At 33.5% G+C, this 18,427-nt stretch overlaps 1 protein-coding gene and 1 long non-coding RNA gene across 3 annotated transcripts in view; one reads left to right on the top strand and one right to left on the bottom strand.

Moving 5' to 3' along the window:
- LOC106728644 overlaps positions 1-8,871 on the top strand; it is a 58,099-nt gene extending 49,228 nt beyond the window's left edge. For both annotated transcript variants that reach the window (XR_004322554.1, XR_004322533.1), the window contains one exon: positions 8,628-8,871. This is a non-coding gene — a long non-coding RNA (uncharacterized LOC106728644). The remainder of the gene's footprint in view (positions 1-8,627) is intronic.
- Positions 1-18,427, bottom strand: part of LOC102513053 (phospholipid scramblase 1-like) — a 32,576-nt gene that overhangs the window by 5,679 nt on the left and 8,470 nt on the right. The window contains exons 2-7 of the mRNA XM_006176524.2: positions 15,572-15,730; positions 14,222-14,264; positions 11,350-11,570; positions 8,299-8,460; positions 5,234-5,395; positions 4,054-4,055 (exon numbers count right to left, since the gene is read on the bottom strand). Coding sequence (XP_006176586.1) covers positions 4,054-4,055; positions 5,234-5,395; positions 8,299-8,460; positions 11,350-11,570; positions 14,222-14,264; positions 15,572-15,664 — 683 coding nt within the window. The 5' untranslated portion in view covers positions 15,665-15,730. The remainder of the gene's footprint in view (positions 1-4,053; positions 4,056-5,233; positions 5,396-8,298; positions 8,461-11,349; positions 11,571-14,221; positions 14,265-15,571; positions 15,731-18,427) is intronic.

Genomic DNA, 18,427 nt, shown 5'->3' with positions numbered 1-18,427 from the left:
TTATTAGTTCTAACAGTTTTTTGGTAGAGTTCTTAAAGTTTTCTATGTATAAAATTGTGTTGTCTGCAGATAATGACAGTTTTATTCCTCCCTTTCTAACTTGAATACGTTTTATTTCTTTTTTATCATTTAATTGCTCTAGCAAGGTCTTCCAATACTCTGTTGAATGAAAGTCAGGAGAGTAAGCATCCTTGTCTTGTTCCTAATCTTAGAGGAAAAGCTTTCAGCTTTTTGCCATTGACTATGATGTTAGCTGTGGGCTTGTCATATACGGCCTTTATTATGTTGATGTGTGTTCCCTCTATTTTGTTGAGTGTTTTTAACATAAGTGGATGTTGAATTTTGTCAAAAGCCTTTCTACCTCTATTGAGATGATTATATGCTTTTATATTTCATTTTGTTAATGTGTCTCATGTGGGTAGATTTGCAGATGTTATAATTCCTTGCATCCCTGGAATTAATTCCATTTGGTCATGGTTTATTATCCTCTTAATGTATTGTTAAACTCAATGTGCTCATTTTCTGTTGAGGATATTTGTACCTGTGTTCATCAGGGATGTTGACCTGTAATTTTATTTTATTGTAGTGTTACTGTTTGGTTTTGGTATCAGGGTAATGCTGGCCTTATAAAAATGAGTTTGGAAGCATTCTCTCTCCTTCAATTTTTTGGAATAGTGTGAGAATAGGTATTAAAGCTTCTTTAAATGTTTGGTAGAATTCACCAGTGAAGCTATCCGATCCTAGACTTTTGTTTGTTTGGAGGTTTTTCATTACTGGTTTAATATCCTTACTAGTAATCGGTCTATTCAAATTTTATGTTTCTTCATGAATTTGTCTCGGAAGAGTGTATGTTTCTGGGAATTTGGTCATTTCTTCTAGGTTGTCCAATGTGTTGGCATATAATTGTTCATAGTAGTCTCTCATAATCCTTTGTATTTTTTGGTATCTGTTGTAGCTTCTGATTTATTTCTGACTTTATTTATTTGATCCTTCTTTTTTCTTGATAAGTCTAGGTAAAATTTGTCGATTTTACTTATCTTTTTGAAGAAACAGCTCTTAGTTTCATTGATCTTTTCCATTGTCTTATTAGTCTATATTTCATTTGTTATTGCTCTGATCTTATTAATTCTTTCCCTCTACTAACCTTTGGCTTTGTTTGTTCTTTTTCTATTTCTATTAGGTATAAAGTTAGATTGTTTGAGACTTTTATTTTTTGAAGTAGGCTTGTTTTGATATGAACTTCCCTCTTAGAACCAGTTTTGCTGCATATCATAGATCTTGGCATGTTGTATTTCCATTTTGATTTGTCTCAAGGTATTTTCTGGTTTCTCTTTGATTTTATGGTTGACCCATTGGTTGTTACATAATATGTTATTTGAGCTCCACATATTTGTGATTTTTTCATTTTTCTCGTAATTAATTTCTAGTATTAAATCATTGTGGTCAGAAAGATGCTTGATACAATTTCAATCTTTTGATTTATTGAGGCTTGTATTATGGCCTAACATGTGATCTAGCCCAGAGAATGTTCCATGTGCTCTTAAGAAGAAGGGTATTCTGCTGCTTTTGGATGGAATGTTCTATGTATTAAATCCATCAAGTTTAATGTGTCATTTAAAGCTGATCCTTCCTTATTGATTTTGTTTGGATGATCTATTCATTGATGTAAGTGAGGTATTAATGTATTCCTATTGTACTGCTGTCAATTTCTCCCTTTTGGTCTATTAATATTAGCTTTATATATTTAGGTTCCCCTTTGTTGAGTGCATTAATATTTACAAACGTTACATCTTCTTGTTGGATTGACTCTTTATTGTTGTGTAATTCCCATCTTTGTCTATATTACAGTGTTTATTTTAAAATTTATTTTGTCTGATATAGCTATCCCAGCTTTCTTTTGGTTTCCATTTATATGAAACATATTTTTCATCTCTTCACGTTCAGTCTGTGTGTCCTTACATCTATAGAGACTGTCTTGTAGGCAGCACATAGATGGTTCTTGTTTTCATTCATTCAGCCATTCTATGTCTTTTGATTGGAGACTTTAGTCCATTTGCATTTAAAGTCATTTTTGATAGGCATGTATTTACTGGCATTTTTGTTCATTGTTTTCTGGCTGTTTTATAGTTCTTCTCTTTTTCTCTTGTTCCCTTACCTTGTGTTTTGATGACTTTCTTTAGTATTATCACTAAATTCCTTTTTAAATTATATCTGAGTATCTATTACAGTCTTTGCTGATCTGGAAAGCTCTCTCTCTCCTTCTGTTCTTAATGATAATCTTGCCTGGTAGAATATTCTTGGTTGGAACGTTTCCTTTCAGCACTTTGAGTATAACATGCCACTTTCTTCTGGCTGACAAAATTTCTATTGAAAAATTTGCTGATAGCCTCATGGGGGTTCCCTTGTATGTAACAGGTTATATTTCTCTTGCTGCTTTTGATTCTCTCTTTAACTTTTGACATCTTAATTATAATGTATCTTGGTGTGGATCTCTTTGTGTTGCTCTTATTTGAAGTGGGTTTGTTTTTTTTTTTTGGTGTCTTCCCTTATTCTTTCATTTATTGCATGTTTCTTCATTTTGCTTGACTCTCTATGTTTGTTTCTGTGTTAGGCAAAGGAGCTACCTCTCCCAATCCTGAAGAAATGGCCTTCTACAGGAGATGAACCATGTCCTTTGACCTTTCCTTAGCTCTTGGTTATCTCTCAAACCTTTGTGATTGTCTAAGCACCCACATTTAGTCTTCATAGGTCCTAGTTGTTGAGGCTGTTACAAGACATGTCACTGTGCAGAAGGAAGGATCTCAGTCAGTACCTAGTTTCAGGCTCACTGGGAGCCAGACTCTCAGGCAGCAGCTTCTAAGGTATACAAATATATATAGTCCTGTGGGATTGCTGTCATAAACCCAGTTGGACTCCAGATCAAGTAATTTGGAGGAATCCTCTTAGTGACGTTTGAAGAAATTCACACCCTAGATGAGTGTATAAGCTCCTTCCTGGTAGATACCAGAAAGCTGAAGCTAGGCCAAGAGAGAATGCAAAAATGGCATCTCCCTACCTATATTCCCTGGGGTCAGCTTTATAGCCTCTAGCTGTGTGACAAACTTGAAGCCTACCCCTCAAGCTGAGGCTCTGGGACCAGTAAATAGGCCTTTTTCACAGAAAGACTGGAGCTGTGTTTCAGTCTGCTGTCTATACCATGGTCTGGGGGGTGGTAGCCTTTTAAGAACTCTCTGATTGTTTCAGTCCCATGGGGCTCAGAAACAAGCACTCTTGGCTACCAGAGCCAGGTGATGAAGAGGTATCTCCATTGTGGACTGTACACACCTGTTGGCTTTGCCAGGGCTGCAGGTGAGCTTGGGGCCAGGGCATGCCTGCTGGCTTTAGCAAGGCTGCAGGCAGTGTACAACCACAGAACTAGCAAGGTAACAAGAATGCAAAAGTGGCACCATCTGTGCTGGCTGTTACAAGATAGAATGAGAGCATAAAAATGGTGCACACCAGTGTCTTCATCATCAGAGTCCCAACAGGCCCCTGCCCCTTTAGCAGTTGTTTTTAGATTAGCTAGTGAATCTTCTTTACTAGCTAATATCATTTAGTTTAGATGTTTTTCAAACTGCTGTTTGCCGTCCTAGGGTGAGTCTGTCTATGAGTCCTTTAAGACTTTGTTCCCTACAGCACTTTGAGTCTCCTGGACATAAGTCCTGTTGGCTTCCAAGCCCAGATGTTTTGCAGGCTAGTCTGTCTCTCCATTGCAGGTCTCAAGGGCTGGGATGCCTGAAGGGAGGCATGAACCCCTTTCTTCTTGGGGAGAAGCTCCATATTTGTGAGATTTCTCCTGGTTGTGGGTCACTGCACCAAGTGTGGGTTTTTGGGTGAGAATACATCTCTGCCTTTCCAACCCATCTTGACGTGATCCTTACCGTATACTGTTGAAGAGCTGTTTAGCTAGTTGTCAGGTTTTTCTCAGAGGGAATTATTCCCTATGTAGCGGTAGATTTGGTATGCCCATGGTAGGAGATGAGTTCAGGCTGTTCTTATGCCACTATCTTGAACCACTTCTGACATTATTTTTAAAAGCATGTTTACATTCACAAGTATGGTTAGCATTTTATTTGCTCATGAGTATTATTGAACTTCAGATGATCCTTCTCAGATTGTGTTCCTTCTTCCTGAATTATCTCCTTTAGAAATGATCTGTGTGTGTAAAACTCTGTGTTTTTAAAAAAACTAATTTATGTATTTTTGTTTTATCCTTGAGATTTGTACTTTTGAAGAAAATAGAATTTGAGAGTTAAGATTTTTTTTTTAATCAATACTTTGAAGATATTCTACTTTCTCTGGTTTCCACTCTGTTGAGAAGTCAGTTGTCAGTCTAATTCCTTGTGGGAGATTTATTGATTCTTTTGGGTTATTTTTCTTTGTTGTTCTGCTTTTTCACTCTGGTTTATGTAGATGTTAATTTTTAATAAAATTACATAGGATTGTCCTTTATGAATTTCTGGATTCACGTTTCTTTGTTCTGGAAACTTTTTAGTGATTATTTATTCTCTATCCTATCTTAATTATTTGGAACTCCTCACTTTTGTATTTCCTTATCTCTGTAGTGCATTATGAATAATTTCTTCAACTATATCTCTCAGTTCACTATTCTTTTTCTCACTTTCATTTGATCTGCTATCTACTCTGTGTATGTTTCTCTTTCTTCAAATTTTCTTAATACTACATGACTCAGCCCTGCATACCTCTCTTGCTGTTTTCTGTCATTTCATTACATTTGGAGAATGAAGGTAGTTGCTTATGTTCATTGTGCCCCTAAGATCCAATTATAATCAAGTGACATTTTTTAAAATATTTCTACATATCTATGGTTTCCAAATAACAATGCATTACTTTTGAATTAAAATGCAAAATAATGGTACTTTTAAAATGAAGTTTTAAATTATTGGAAATAACAATAAATTACATTGAATGAGCCATTATCCCCCTATTTTCAGTGACTTAGTCTTGTTTCTCATTAAGGCAAAGGATTTTAACTTTAACAATCACGTTTCCAAGACATTCTAGTTTTTATTTCCTTTGCAGTGTGAACACTAGTCCATGAAGTGATTTGGGGACTGAAGATTAGACCAAAAGCACAGATTGCAATTGATGATTTGAGGAGAAATATTGGCAAAGGTGTAGTTAAAATCTCAGAAAGTTAATGTTCAGCTAAATAGAATAAAAATAGACTCACAACGAGGAAACTTGCTCCAAGCATCAGTGCTTTTACTTTAACATCAAGATCAAATGGAAACTGGATCCCAAATTTGTCAGCATTGGTGAATAGTTCCCTCATAAATCCAGCCCACTGTTTTGAAATCTTACCAATTACTATTTCTTCATCCAGGGACAATAACTAAAATAAAAAATATATATATAGTCTTAGATAAAATCTCTGAAATAAAAAGAATAGGTATTCCTATATCAGTTTTAGTAATTAAATATGACCTATATGAGTAATAATCAAGCAAGCTGTAATATAACTATGGTTGTACCCTACAATAAAAAGAATAAGCAATATGGACACATAATAGCCTATAAAAACATCTACAGACAATTTCTATATAAAAAGAGATTTTCAAATTGATTATATACAACTGATTTTATGTATGTGTTTGTATACATACACATATAATATATAATCTTTATATATAATGCACATTATATATACAATTATGTTAATACATATAATTTGGAGAATTGATTTAATTGCAAAATGAAAACCACTAGCTGTTCAGCTAGTTAACTCTTTTCTAAGAGATACTAATTTTCTGAATTGCTCTATCTTTTCCTCATCCGCTTTTCTCCTGCACTTATCTAGACTCCTCAGGGCATCACTTCTCATACAAAATATTCATTTCTCAACATTGGAGATACTCATGCGAACATAACAATAAATCTGTGATAAATCCTACTACTTGTCTGGTAGTGAATGCCAGATGAAAAGGTAGGGTGCTATGATGCAGCATAATAGGGAGATGATAGGCAGACTGAAAGAATCCGGGGGATAGTTTTAGAGAAAGCCTCTTAGGCAAAGTACCATTTAAACTGAGACTTGGCGGATCAATAGAAATTAGTGACAGAGAACTAGGAAAAGTGAGAGCCTCCTAGAGAAAGTCAACTACATGTGAAAATGCTCTGAATTAGGAAGTGAAATGAGTGAGGAGGGTAGTGATAGAAAATGAGTGAGAAGAGAGAGGTTTACAGGGCTAGGTCTTCCATAGCCTTGTAAGTAATGTTAAGGAATTTGGGGAAAGAAAACTATGGAAAAGTTTTATATAACTATGTCAAAACTTCCCCAGTTTTTTCACAACTCTGAACACATCATTCCCCCTTATTCTTGGCAAACAGCTTATATTTTACATTGAAGAAAAAATCGAGGCAGCTGGACAGAAACTTACGAAAACCCTAGACACCAGCCTAGAAAGTTGTTGTATCTGTACCAACACCCCCTGCTTCCTTCATGGTATGATGAATGGGACATCTCTATGCCTGTTCAAGGCCAGTTCCATACAGCCTTGGGTCTCATACCAAATAAGAGACAGTGTTCATCAGATTTTCAATTTCTGCCGTTTCTCCACACTTTTCCTCCAATTTGGCTTCTTTCTTTTAAAATCAAAATATGCTAAGGACATACCTTTCATGAAGATACCTTCCTGTTCACCCTGTGCCCCCATCCAGCCAGGATCAGGATTATTGTAAGGCAGGGAGACAAGTCATACAAGTGCTTAGTGAGTTTTGGTCTTAACTAAAATTTTTGGTATTTGTTTATAACAGATTGTTTTGCATTAATTTTGATGTTTAAAACATGTCATTTATCTTAATTACTAGGTTTTTGATACCCCTTTAAATTTTGTACCTGAGATCAATGTTTTATTTGCCTCGCTGTGGTCCTGTCCTATTACTAGGAAGTCCTTGGCTTCTGCCCTCTTTTTCATAGCCAAAAGTATTAAAAGGTTTGTCCACATTCATGCACAAGATGACTTTCTCACAGAACCATTTGCCTCCCTTTCTTGCTCCTCGCTCTTGGAGATTACCCACAAGTGCCAGCTCTAAAATGGCTTTGCTTCGAAATTAGAAGAAATAGGAAGTATTTTATATACCTTAGAGAAAGTTCTCAAAATACTAGAATAAAATAGAATTTATTGTATTACAATGTGAGATATAAACCAATGATGTTATTAAAAAATGAGCCAAGGTAGCTTTGGCTTCCAGAATTCTATGCATAGACTACTCTGTTGCATTGGTTTCCAACTTGAAATAGAGAAGAGTCCTGTGTGCGCACTTTGTTAAATTTTTCTAAGCTAAACTTACTATTGTTATTATTAGAGTATGTTTTACTTAATCAGTACGTGCAAATGCTAATCAGAATTAGTATCACTAAACTGAATTGACATACTCTAGAGGAGGAAAAAAAAAAGCAGGTAGTATTTTACCTAGGTTGTGTCCAAATTCCTGACTAGATATTAAAGATATTAAAACAAGCAAACATGTCCTTGATGAATACTGAAAGGCAGTACTTTTTTTCAAATTGAATATTTTATTAAACCAAGACAGTATTCTCTGTTGTTTAGGAATCTCCAGATTTAACCAAGTGTACTGGACTATCTAGCTTTATTAACTGTATTCAGTATATTTAGTAGTTCACTTTCAAAATTATTATCTGAATTTTGGACATAATCTGAGAAATAAATCAGTAAGCATATAAAAATGTAATGAAATTGTATCATACCAGTTTTAGAATTTTATAAAAATTAGCATTAATGTATTATCTATAATTAATGCTGAATTGTCATTGTCCATTGCAATAATGCTTAATTTTCTGTTTCAATATTCTACGAAATATTAAATACAAAACTTGTTGTTTGATAACTATATAGTTAACACTTTATAAAAACCTTTTCTGGAGGGGAGGGAGGTAATTAGGTTGATTAATTGATTGATTGAGGTACTGGGGATTGAACCCAGGACCTCATGCATGCTAAGCACACACTCTACCACTGAGCTATATCCTCCCCCTGATAACTGTATACTTAAAATATAGCTTATAAAGGTGCCTTACAAGCTGCACAAACTGTAGAGTTTAAGAAAAGAAACTATGAATTAGATATTCAATTAAAAATAGGCAAATAGTTCTAGCAATAACATGATAATGTTTTTGTTTTCTTTTAATCACATTTATTAATTATTTTACTAGAAAATTATCAAGCTATTAACTAATTTGAACATGATAATCTTAAAACATAATGAATTACTCACATTAAAATTTTGTTCTTTGAGACAGCTAGAAAGCACACATGGCCCTCTGATTTTCATTACATCCTCCTTTTTTTCATTTTTTATTTTAAACATTGGCAAAAATGGGTGATAGTATTGATAAACATATCCAATTATTTCTCCTGGAGGAGCCTCAACTTTTAGCTATAAAATATTGAAAAATAGAACATTGATCAAATAAGGTAAGTTTGATTTGTAAGTTACACTGTATTTACTTACATGCTACCTTTTAACTTTTTTTAAACATTTTTTATTGATTTATAATCATTTTACAATGTTGTGACCTTTTAACTTTTTGTATATGTGAACAGAACTTTCTGACTTTAAGGCGTGCCCTGTATTTGGGAATTGACTGGAAGTCTGAAACCCAGGATTTAGATGTTGAAACCCCTGAATTGAGATCTGTTGCCGCTGCTCACCAACAACATGAAATGTGGATAAGTCACTTACCTCTCTGAAATTAATTTTTCCATTTGTAAAAGAAGGCAAGAACACTCCCTTACACCATACACAAAAATCAACTCAAAATGGATCAAAGACTTAAACATAAGACAAGATACAATAAACCTCCTAGAAGAAAATATAGGCAAAACATTATCTGAAATACATATCAAAAATGTTCTCCTAGAACGGTCTACTCAAGCTATAGAAATAAAAGCAAGAATCAACAAATGGGACCCAATGAAACTTACAAGCTTCTGCACAGCAAAGGAAATCATAAGTAAAACAAAAAGACAACCTACGGAATGGGAGAAAATTTTTGCAAATGAAACCACAAAGGCTTGATCTCCAGAATATATAAGCAGCTCATATGACTTAATAAGAAACAACCAAACAACCCAATCCAAAAATGGGCAAAAGACCTAAACAAGCAATTCTCCAAGGAAGAAATACAAATGATCAAAAGGCACATGAAAAAATGCTCAATATCACTAATTATCAGAGAAATGCAAATCAAAACTACAATGAGGTATCATCTCACACCAGTCAGAATGGCCATCATTCAAAAATCCATAAATGACAAATTCTAGAGAGGCTGTGGAGAAAGGGGAACCCTCCTACACTGCTGGTGGGAATGCAGTTTGGTGCACCCACTGTGGAAAACAGTATGGAGATTCCTCAAAAGACTAGGAATAGACTTATCATATGACTGAGGAATCCCGCTCCTGGGCATATATCCAGAAGGAACCCTACTTCAGGATGACACCTGCACCCCAATGTTCATAGCAGCACTATTTACAATAGCCAAGACATGGAGACAGCCTAAATGTCCATCAATGGATGACTGGATAAAGAAGAGGTGGTATACTTATACAATGGAATACTACTCAGCCATAAAACCCGACAACATAATGCCATTTGCAGCAACATGGATGCACCTGGAGAATGTCATTCTAAGTGAAGTAAGCCAGAAAGAGAAAGAAAAATACCATATGAGATCGCTCATATGTGGAATCTAAAAAAAAAAAAAAAAAAAAAAAAGCATAAATACAAAACAGAAACAGACTCATAGACATAGAATACAAACTTGTAGTTGCCAAGGGGGCAGGGGGTGGGAAGAGATAGACTGGGATTTCAAAATTGTAGAATAGATAAACAAGATTATACTGTATAGCACAGAGAAATATATACAAGATCTTATGGTAGCTCACAGAGGAAAAAAGGTGACAATGAATATATATATGTTCATGTATAACTGAAAAATTGTGCTCTACACTGGAATTTAATACATTATAAAATGATTATAAATCAATAAAAAATGTTTAAAAAATGTAAGTGTGTATGCATATATATTAGTGGGTACATGTGCAAAGAAAGGGCCTATGCCGAATTGTTAGCAGTGGCTGTCTCCAGATGGTGGCCAGACACACAGCACTTTTTTTCCGTGTTGTTCTGTTTTCCAAGGGTCTTAACACTGAATATGCATTACTTTTGTAATTAGAAACAAAGTTATTAAAAGAATGTTTAAAAAAAAGAGGGCAGTTAGAATAGTAATTAATAAACTATTCTCTGGGGGCTTATGCGGATCACTTTTTAAGATTTCCATGCCCAAGAGATATGCCTTAAAAACTCCAGTTACACCAAAAACTATTTATTATCTAAAATGTGAATTCGTTAAAATTCTTTATGTTCATTGTGATTTGAAGCCCAGTTCATCAGAACCGATAGAGACTGGTTGAATAAATTATGGTATATCATCCATACAATGGGTTATTATGCAGCCATTTATGAGAATGAGGAAACTCTGTTCATACTTATACAATCTACAAGCCATGTTATGTGTTAAAAAATTGTAGAAGAATGTTCACCATTTGTGTTTAAAACACACCCCCACACACACATATATAGCACACATATAGCACAAATATACATCTGTTACATAAATATTCATAGAATATTTCTGGAAGAATACCTAACTCATAATAGCAATTGCCTCTGAAGAAGAATACAGCAGCAGACTCAGGAGATGAGGGTTTGAGAGACATTGTTTCCCTGAATATACTTCTGTTAGCTAGCTTGCTCTTTTTCTTCCTTTCCTTCCCTTCCTCCCTTCCCCTCCTGCCTTCCCTTCCTTTCCTTTCCTCCCTGCCCTTCCTTTCCTTCCTTCCACTTTTATATATAAGGGCTTATATTCAGACTATCTAAAAATTCTTATAACTTAACAGGACAAATAGGTTCATTTAAAAATGTGCAACAGATTTAAACACTACATAAAAGATATTCAATATCTAACAAGCGTATGCAGGGAAATGCAAATAAAAATCACAATAATATTTTAGAGTAAAAAAGTTTTAAAACTCTCAATTTCTTGTGACTTTCATTGCCTTAAAAATATTTACAGTTATATGCATGATTTTTATCCTGCAGGTATGAGGTATGAATATATGATTCTCTCTCTGACATACTTCATTCCGGACAATCCTTTGTAGCCAAACCTAATGTTTTAATTTTAGCATACTGCCCAGGGTTGATGCTTTTCTGAAGGAACTCAAATACACTCTAAATCACATGGTAGAAATAATATGTACTGACCTTTTGTAGGCAGCAGTTACTCCAGCAACAGCTCCATCTTAGAGCTTTATGCATAGTGATGACATCACAGCCTCTGTTATCATAAATTGTCATGGTAAAAGGCCTTGAAGGTCCACAGAAGTGTCTGAGGAAACAGTTACTTTTCTCTTCTGCAAAGTAAATTCTCTGTCCTTGATTGTCCATGACATCATATGTTTTGTTAGTTTCAAAATGGCTAAGGACTAAAGAATGAAACAATATGGTGATTTATTAATGCCAAAGGGACTTGTATAAATTGCATATCAAATTATGTTCAAATGTGAATAAGATGAGTAAGTTATGTAAGAAACCACTTGGCTTTAAGTGGTTCTTCATTAGTATCCGTATTTTCTCACACAGAAAAATAGAAGTGATGCTAGCTACTCTTTGGTTCTTTTTACTGCTAAAATTCCATGCATAGCTTTTTTGTGTCATTTTGAATTTCAGAGAAATTAACCTGTTACCATTATGTTTTGAGTTATTTTAAATTTTACTCCTCTTCATCTTTTCCTTCCTACAGGATGTGAAAATGACTTTCTTGGGTTTTCAGTCTGTCTAATAGAAACCAATAAAAAATATTTTACCTATGCTAAATTAACAGAGATAGCAGTCTCAAATATTAACCACATAAGACAGATTCAAATTCACCTCTTTTGCAGGCAAATGGAAGTATTAACTTTTGTCCTAATAACTTTACTTCTGTGATTATGCAAATAAAACAATCCTAATTTTTTTAAAAAGTGCTTTCTGCACCAAACATTAACTACTGCACTACTTAGAAAAGAAAAAATAAAACAGAAGAAAAGTAAATATCCAGAAACAGAAGGCAATGTGTAGTATCCTCTCTTGAGGATTATTGTGTAGCTATTTAAAATGTTGGGTTTCAGGATAAAAAAAAAAATTAAGTGGATAAATATAAAAAATTAGATGGACAGTGATTAAACATTATTTTAAAGACCTCATCAAAGAAATATTTTTAAAAGCCTTCAGAAGAAACTTACCAGTTACATATGGATGATTTTTTCCTCCTAAGTTTTCTTAATTTCAAATGTACTTTAGTGAGTATATGTTTACTTTTGATATACATATGTTGCTCTGATATGCATATAACATTATGTTTTACTGTTAACCTTTGAAACAGAATTTAGTCACAGAATTAGTTATAGAATTTCCTCACTTTTTAATGGTTTTTGGGCATATAAACATATGTTTTCTTATTGTACCAGCATATTTGATAGGTATTCATTCTGATTTAACATTCAAAGTTAAATCATGATTCAAGATTTATGAAAAAATTTCTGGCTGCCTTTTAGATTTAATTTCTTTTATGATTAAGAATTACATATATATGGCACAAATTTTAAAATGCAAAGGAGAGTATAAAATTAAAAATAATTCTTCCTCCCAGGCCTATTTTATTTCTTCTTCTTTCTCCAATTTCATATGCATCCTTCTAGAGATATCTCAAACATATGCAAAACCTAAATGTATTTTACACACACACACACACACACATGCTACTATATGCACTAACTTTGTAATTGCTTTTAACAGTTAGCAATATACCTTGGAGATATTCCTGACAATTCTGTAGAGCTGTCTCAGTCTTTTAAATAACTGCCCAGTGTTAAATCATGTGAAAGTGTCATTTAGAGCAGCAGTTCACAAATTTGAGCCTTCATCAGAACCACCTGGATGGCTTGAGAAAGCACAGACTGCTGAGCCCCGCCTCTGGATTCTGTGATTTAGGGGGTCTGTGATAAAGCCTGGGAATTTGATAGCTCTAATACGTTCCATATGATGTTGGTGGTGCTGGCCCAGTGACCATGCTCTGAGCACCACTAGTTTGCAGAACTAGTTCCCTGTAATATAGCTGGTTAGATTTTTCTAAATGTTTTTGCTATTTTTATCATAATTGAAATTGCAAGTTACTGTGACTGTTTATGTCCTGTGAGTCCCCACAATTGGTTCCTACCTCTCTCATGACTTTTATTACTTCATACCGTGTATTTTATTTAAGTACAGCCACTCTCACATTTTAGGGCAAGCCCTTCAGGGCAAGGCCAGGTCAGACTCTTCTTTGATACTTTCAAAATGGCTTGTTCATTATAGGTACTCAGTGGGAATTCTGGAATAAATGGTCTTTCATAAAATAAAGCATTTAGTGTAAGCTAGCAAGAAAAATTCTCCCAAAGCACTCATTTATAATATGTCTAAATTGGAATGCTTTTATTAATTAAACAAAACCATGAATGCCTATTTTAGTCTTAGATTCTCTAATGTCAGTAAGAAAGGTCGTCGATGGTGATACTATTTTTTTAATGACAGTCAATTTCATTTTATTTACATGTACTGCAGCTTCATCTAAATGAAATAAATATTTGTACTAAGTGGAGGAAATAAACGAAAACAGTTGAATTCTAAAGGGCAGTTTAATTTCTCAGACTAAGGAGTGGAATTAGGAATTGGGCTGCCCAGAAATTTACCTGCATTCTGCTTCTACTAGCAGAATTCCAGAGAAATCTGGAATCATTGCTTCTCTGAAATACCAGTATTTGAGGAATTCAGGATAGGCAGACTCTTTCAGGAAACAGACCTACTGCTTAGCAAGACTTAAAACACAGACCAGAATTTTCAGGTGTAATCTGGAGCCATATCTTTCTCTTGTCTCATGAGAAGACTACTATCACATTCACCTTTTCATCATCTAAAGACCTTCTATTTATTCTCTTCATATTTCAAAGTTTAGTTTTCCTTAGACATAAGAAGTGCTTTAATTAATAGGGGTTGGCTGAACTACAGCAAAACAAGTTACATATTTGAGAATTAACATATCAGTGCATTTGGTACATACCTTCCAGCAGATCAAAACGCTGACACACTAGTAACTGATTAACCTATTACAGCAGAAAATAAACATAGGTGGTATGAAGTAATCAAACTAAATTTAAAGCACATAATAATACAAATATACATTAATACTTACAATTAGGTTATTTACAGTAATTGATTCATTATCAACATCTCTTATTTTTTTCTGTCAAATATCATACATTATACCAGTCTAAGTGTGACATTTTAACATTTGTACTATAGAAAAAGGAAATGAAAAAATCTTAGATAGTCTATAATGTGTATTCTCTTTGCCCTGTTGTTTATGTATTCAGTATTTTGGTTCAGAAAAAATTTTAAAGACTTTTATTAAAGATATCTTTGAAATTGAGAGAGAAATATCTATACTGTAATTTGAAGTAAAAATTTTAATGTAGTTTTTACCCACATTCAAAAATGTCTTGTTAGATTTATGTTAATATTAGTTTATAGTTTATAATTAAGCACTGAAAATGTAAAAAATCTTTTTAAGAAGGAACATGCATACCTTTTCATTTTTAAAGAATTAAAAAATAAGATGTGGCCAAAGAATTGTAATGTGAAATATCAAAGTTAATTAGTTATTCAGAGATAGCACTACAGGAAAATTAAATCAGAATTGATAGCATAAACAAAATAGCAATTCAGTGTCATTAAATTTGCTAGAGAATGGAGATGTTTTCCTAATATTAGTGTTCATATTTGCGTACCAGGCGTCTAATACCTAATCAGTTAGATAAACTGAAGAGTCTTGAAGTCATTTTTACTTACATTCTCAGAATCCAATTTCCTATTTTAAAAAGTAGGTATTTATTTTTAAATGGGTTTCCCATAAAACCCATTTGTAAATAACAATGTTACATTGTAGTTGGCCCTTGAACAACATGGGTTTGAACTGCTCAGGTCTACTTATAAATGCATTTTTTTGAGTAAATTTACAGTCAGCACTCCATATCCCTGTGTCTGCATCCGCACACTCAGCCAGCCTCTGACGATGTGCCGTGTTCATGATCTGCAGTCGGTTGAGCCTGCGGTTCACAACTGCAGATCTGAAGGGCCGACTCCGGGACTTGGGCACCTCCAGTTTTGGTATCTTCTGGGCTAGTCCTGAAACCAGTCCTCCAGTGGATACTGAGGGGTTACTGTATTTAACTTGTGAATTTACTATCTCAATCAAAAATTAAAATTAAATAAAATGTAGAATTCTTAATGTTAACAGGTATAGTATTTTAGTCTATAGTGAAAATATTTTCTAATAACACAAATTATATTTTTAATCCATCTAAATTCATAGTATTATCCATCAGCTAAATTAAGAAACACATTATCATACCTGAGTTAAATATTCCAGTCCAGGTGGACAGTTGAGTATTGACCCTGGTGTTTGCATCCATTGTATCGTAGGTTGTAAATCACAAAAAGCCATAATCTAGATTACCGAATGCTTGAGACTGTGACAGATTGAAGAGATTTCCCCTTTTATCTTTAAAATCTAACAATACAGAAACATTAATCTAGTCAGAGACAGAAGTCAACTTCCAAGCTTAGTTTTTCTTCATTTAATGATAAACATTAAATTAAATGGTAAACATCATCCATACTTAATTTTTTAAATTGTTTTCAACTGAAATATTTATGGTTTTATTTATAGAGTCTCTCAACAAAAGCCAAAAAAGGAACCTCAGGAATACAAGAAATCCCAGTTAGTACCAATGTAATGAATTTAGTGTAAATTATTACACACATTCCTGTGTGATCTTGGTCTATTTAAATACAATTAAACCTTTAGGTTCAGAATCATTTGACAGTGATTGGATGAACATTTCTTCTCCAATGTTGAAGGACATGTTATGGTGGACATGAATTTTAAAATGAGGTTTGGGGAGCTATTTCTCTCTAGTGCCATGATTCTAGCAAACTTATAACAAATATATATGGAGTCAAAACTTTCTTATTGGCCCTGATTAAAGTCTCATTATTCTCTGTATTTTCCTCAGCTTGCATCAGGATTACATTTATGGAATAAATTTACAAACCCATGCTTCCAGCTCAGAGTTTAAGAAGATGATTCTAACAGTGACTATAAACACATTGAAAGTATTACAGAATTTATTTATATTGTTTTAGGGCCAATATTCTAAGTTTTACTCTCATTCAGGTACATTAAAAGAAGCAAACAAATAAGACATCACAACATTAGCATAAGAGATGAATATCAATCTTGATAAGAGAAAGGTGTATTTTGGAAAAATATTTACCACTTAAAACAAGAGTGAGTTTTAAATAATAGATTATATTCCAAAGAATTAAGAATTAAGCTATGAAATGAGAGTTGAGGTAAAGAGAAGAACAGATCCTACAAAGGAAAGGAAAATGCAAACTTAAGAGGTATTTTCCTTCCTTCCTTTTTTATTCTTTTTCTTTTTCTTTTTTCTCTTTTCTCTTTTCCCTTTCTCTCTCTCTCTCTCCCCCACCCCCCTCTCTCTGCTTAATTGGGTCATATGGTAACTATATGTTTAAATTTGGAGGAAACTACAACATATTCTCCAGAGTGGCTAGTCCATTTTACATTCCTACTAGCAAAGTAAGAGAGTTCTAATTTCTCTGCATCCTTTCCAACACTTGTTATATTGTCTGTCTTTTTAATTACAGCCATCCTAGTGGGTGTGAAGTTGTATCTCCTTGTGACTTTCATTTACATTATCCTAATGATTAATGTTCATGAGCAACCTTTCATGTGTTATTGCCACTCGTGTATCTTCTTTGGAGAACTCTTCAAATTCTTGTGCATTTTTTGCTTATGTAATTGGCATTTTTATTGTTGAATTGTGAGAGTTTTATACATTTTGGATTAAATCCCATTATAAGATACAAGACTTGCAAGTATTTTTTTCCATTCTGTGAGTTGTCTTTTCACTTTCTTGATGGTGTCCTCTAGAGCACAGAAGTTTAAAATTTTGATGTAGTCCAATTTATCAACTTATCTATTTTCTAATAGTGCTAATGTTTTAGCTCTTACATTTGGGTCTTTCATCCCTTTAGAGTTAAATTTTGTGTCTACTGTGAGGTAGGAGTCCAGCTTTATTCTTGTACATAAGAATATCTAGTGGTTCCAGTACTATTTGCTGAACAGACTATCTTTCGCCATTGAATTATTTTGCCATCCTTGTTGAAAGTCAGTTGGCTGTAAACGTAAGGGTGTATTTCTGGACTCTCACTCTGTTCCATCAATGTATATATCTATTTTATGTCAGTACTGCAATGTCTTAATTACTGTAGTTTGCAGGAAGTTTAGAAATGTAGAAGAGTAAGTCCTCCAAATTTGTTCCTTTTCAAGATTGCTTTGGGTATTCTGCATCCCTTGAGTTTCCACATAAATTTTAGGGTTACTTTGTCAGTTTCTACAAAAAAGCTACTTGTGATTCGGAGATTCATTGAATCTGTAGGTTGTATTAGGGAATAGTGCAATCTTAACAATATTAAGACTTTTGATCCATAAACATTAGATGTATTTCCATTTGTTTAGATCTTCTTTCATTTCTTTCAATACTATTTTCTGATTTTCAGCACTTAGCACATCTTTAAAACTTTGTTCCTAAGTATCTTAATGTTTTGATGCTATTGTAAATAAAATTGCTTTCTTATTTTTATTTTAGGACAGTTCACTGCATGTTTATAGAAATAAAATTGATTTGGTTCAATGATCTTAAATATTGCAACCTTACTGAACTTACTTTTTTTTCATTCTAATTGTGTCTTAGTGAAGCTCCTAGGAATTTCTGTGCAAGATCATGCCATCTACAAATAGAAAATCTTTTACTTCTTTTATTTCATTTTTTTATTTAGTTCATCAGACTAGAGCCTCTAGTATGATGTTAAGTAGAAGTGGAAGGAACATCTGTGCTTTGTTACTGAATTTATGTAAAAAGCATTCAGTCTTTAATCATTTAGTATGATGTTAGCTGTGGGTTTTGTTTTGTTTTGTTTTTGACAGATGCTGTTTACTAGGTTGAGGAATTTCCCTTCTATTCTTAGTTCTTTTATAATTTTTTTTGTCACAAATGTGTGTTTGATTCTTTTCCAAGTGCTTTTTTTTGTGTCTATTGAGATGATCATTTAGCTTTTGTATTTTATTCTATTTATATGTTGTATTATATTAACTGATTTTCAGATTTCATATCAACCTTAC

The sequence above is a fragment of the Camelus ferus genome, chromosome 1 (genome assembly GCF_009834535.1).
Source record: "Camelus ferus isolate YT-003-E chromosome 1, BCGSAC_Cfer_1.0, whole genome shotgun sequence".
Lineage (NCBI taxonomy): Eukaryota > Metazoa > Chordata > Mammalia > Artiodactyla > Camelidae > Camelus > Camelus ferus.
The sequence above is the reverse complement of the archived record's forward strand: the minus strand, read 5'-3'. Positions and strand labels throughout refer to the sequence as shown.